Raw genomic sequence first — 2818 nt, 5'->3', positions numbered from 1 at the left:
GCCTCCCAAGTAGCTGGGACTACAGGTGCACACTGCCAACCCCAGATAATTTTCTTTTTTTTTTTTGAGACAGTCTCACTCTGTCGCCAGGCTGGAGTGCAGTGGTGCGATCTCAGCTCACTGCAACCTCCGACTCCCGGGTTCAAGTGATTCTCCTGCCTCAGCCTCTCAAGTAGCTGGGACTATGGGCGGGCGCCACCACGCCCAGCTAATTTTTGTATTTTTGGTAGAGAAGGGGTTTCACCATATTGGTCAGGCTGGTCTCGATCTCTTGACCTCGTGATCCCCGCACTTCGGCCTCCCAAAGTGGTGGGATTACAGAGGTGAGCCACCGTGCCCGGCCCGCCCCAGCTAATTTTCTGTATTCATTTATTTATTGTTTGATTGATTTTTGGTAGACACTGGGATCTTGCTATATTCCCAGGCTGGTCTTGAATCCCTAGCTTCCAGCCATCCTCCAGCGATCCTCCTGCCTCGGCCTCCCAAAGTGCTGGTACTATAGGCATGAGTCACTGCACCTGGCCTCCGGTCCCCTTTTTGATGCTGCCAGACTGATGCCTTGAATACAAACAGGAGTCATGCAGCCCCGCATCCTCCACTGCCCTCAGGGTGAGGGTAAGCATCTTGGCACGGTGGACATACCTGGTTTCCTAACCTCTACCATTACGAACTCACGTGCATGCTGGGCATGATGTTTTCATTCCTTTGAATGCTCTGCTATAAGCCCATACACATCTGGCTGCTCCCACCATCCCAGTGAACTCCTATTCATCCTTCAAAACCCAGTTTTGTCATCGACTCCCCAGTGGAAATTTCCTAGGCATTTTTTCTTGAGGTATCCTAACAGTGCTTATGCCAAGCATCTTTGACAGGTGGTACCACACTATACTGCAGTTGTTTTATTTCCTGGCTGATCTCTTCATCTCCCTTCCTCCAATTCCAGCCCCTGATTATGGACTCCCTACAGGCCAGCACCTAGCAACACATGGCAGAGCCGTCTTCTTTAATGTTTGTTGAATGAATGAATGAGGACAAATCTAAAGATTTAATTTAAAAGGAAGGTAACAGTACATAAAATTGCCGCTTACCCTAGATATAGTGCTATATTTTTCTTGCAAGGATGTTTAATCAAGCGTGTTGTAGATTGAAAATACAGGCGGTCCTAGAGAGATAATCATAAAATCTTAATAATATCAATAACCATAAACGGCTGGTAGAAATAATTTTCAATACGCACCATTATCAACATAAAGGGTGAAATCTGAATTAGGTAGGTGGATTGTACCAATGTCATTTTCCTGCTTTGACCTTCTGCTATGATCCTGTCAGATGTGACTGCTGGGGGAAGCTGGCGGAAGGGTTTGGGACCTCCCTGTACTGTTTTCGCAACTTGCTGCCAGTATGTAATTATGTCCAAATAAACAGTTTTTTAAATTCACAGGGTGGGCCAGGTGCAGTGGCTCATGTCTGTAATCCCAACACTTTGGGAGGCTGAGGCAGGAGGATTTCTTGAGGCCAGGAGTTTTGAGACCAGCCTGAGCAGCTTAACATCACCACATCTCTACCAAAAATATAAAAATTAGCTGGGCATGGTATTGCATGCCTGTAGTCCCAACTACTGGGGAGCCTGAGGCAGGAGGATGGCTTGAGCCCAGGAGTTGTAGGCTGCAGTGAGCTATGATGTCAGCACTGCACTACAGCCTAGGCAACAAAGAAAGACCCTGTTTCTTAAATAAATGATAATTTAAAAATTAAAAAATTTCAGGCCGAATGCAGGGGCTCACCCCTGTAATCCCAGCACTTTGGGGGGCCGAGGCGGGTGGATCACGAGGTCAGGAGTTCGAGACCAGCAGGGCCAACAGGGTGAAACCCCATCTCTACTAAAAATACAAAAATTAGATGGGTGTGGTGGTGCACGCCTGTAATCCCAGCTACTTGGGAGGCTGAAGCAGGAGAATCGCTTGAACCCGGAAGGAGAAGTTTGCAGTGAGCCAAGATTGTGCCACTGCACTCCAGCCTGGGCGACAGAGCAAAACTCCGTCTCAGAAAAAAATAAAACTAATTAATTAATTAACAGGGTAATTATTTATATCACATCTCATACCTATGCATGTTACTATTTGTTTACAGATGATTAGTTATTTGAAAGGCCAGAGAATGATAAATATTAACATGTTAGAAACCAGTCACTTGAAGATTCTTTCAAAATGCTGACACCATTTGTGAAATTATGCAGTTTTTTTTTTTTTTTGAGACGGAGTCTCGCTCTGTCACTCCAGGCTGGAATGCAGTGGCGTGATCTTGGTTCACTGCAACCTCTGCCTCCTGGGTTCAAGCAACTGTCCTGACTCAGCCTCCCGAGTAGCTGGGATTACAGGCGCCCACCACCACGCCTGGCTAATTTCTATATTTCTAGTAGACACGGGGTTTCACCATATTGGCCAGGCTGCTCCTGAACTCCTGACCTCAGGAATCCACCCGCCTCGGCCTCCTAAAGTACTGGGATTACAGGCATAAGCCACCTTGCCTGGCCAAAATTATGCAATTTTGTCGATAGGAAACGAATTTGAACTGACAGAATATTTTTTCTTCATGCATTTTAAGCATGAAGTAAACTGACATTTCCTGTGACACTATATGAGGTAAACAAAGTAACAGGGTTTGCGCCTACTGTTACTCTGCATTTTATTTATTTATTTATTTATTTATTTTTATTTATTTATTTTTTTTGTTGTTGAGACGGAGTCTCGCTCTGTCGCCCAGGCTGGAGTGCAGTGGCCGGATCTCAGCTCACTGCAAGCTCCGCCTCCCGGGTTTA

At 46.0% G+C, this 2818-nt stretch overlaps 1 protein-coding gene across 1 annotated transcript in view; it reads right to left on the bottom strand.

Moving 5' to 3' along the window:
• Positions 1–2818, bottom strand: part of CATSPERD (catsper channel auxiliary subunit delta) — a 69575-nt gene that overhangs the window by 62284 nt on the left and 4473 nt on the right. The window contains exon 3 of the mRNA XM_011943621.1: positions 1089–1162. Coding sequence (XP_011799011.1) covers positions 1089–1162 — 74 coding nt within the window. The remainder of the gene's footprint in view (positions 1–1088; positions 1163–2818) is intronic.

This window comes from Colobus angolensis, unplaced genomic scaffold, assembly GCF_000951035.1.
Source record: "Colobus angolensis palliatus isolate OR3802 unplaced genomic scaffold, Cang.pa_1.0 Scaffold22, whole genome shotgun sequence".
Lineage (NCBI taxonomy): Eukaryota > Metazoa > Chordata > Mammalia > Primates > Cercopithecidae > Colobus > Colobus angolensis.
The sequence above is the reverse complement of the archived record's forward strand: the minus strand, read 5'-3'. Positions and strand labels throughout refer to the sequence as shown.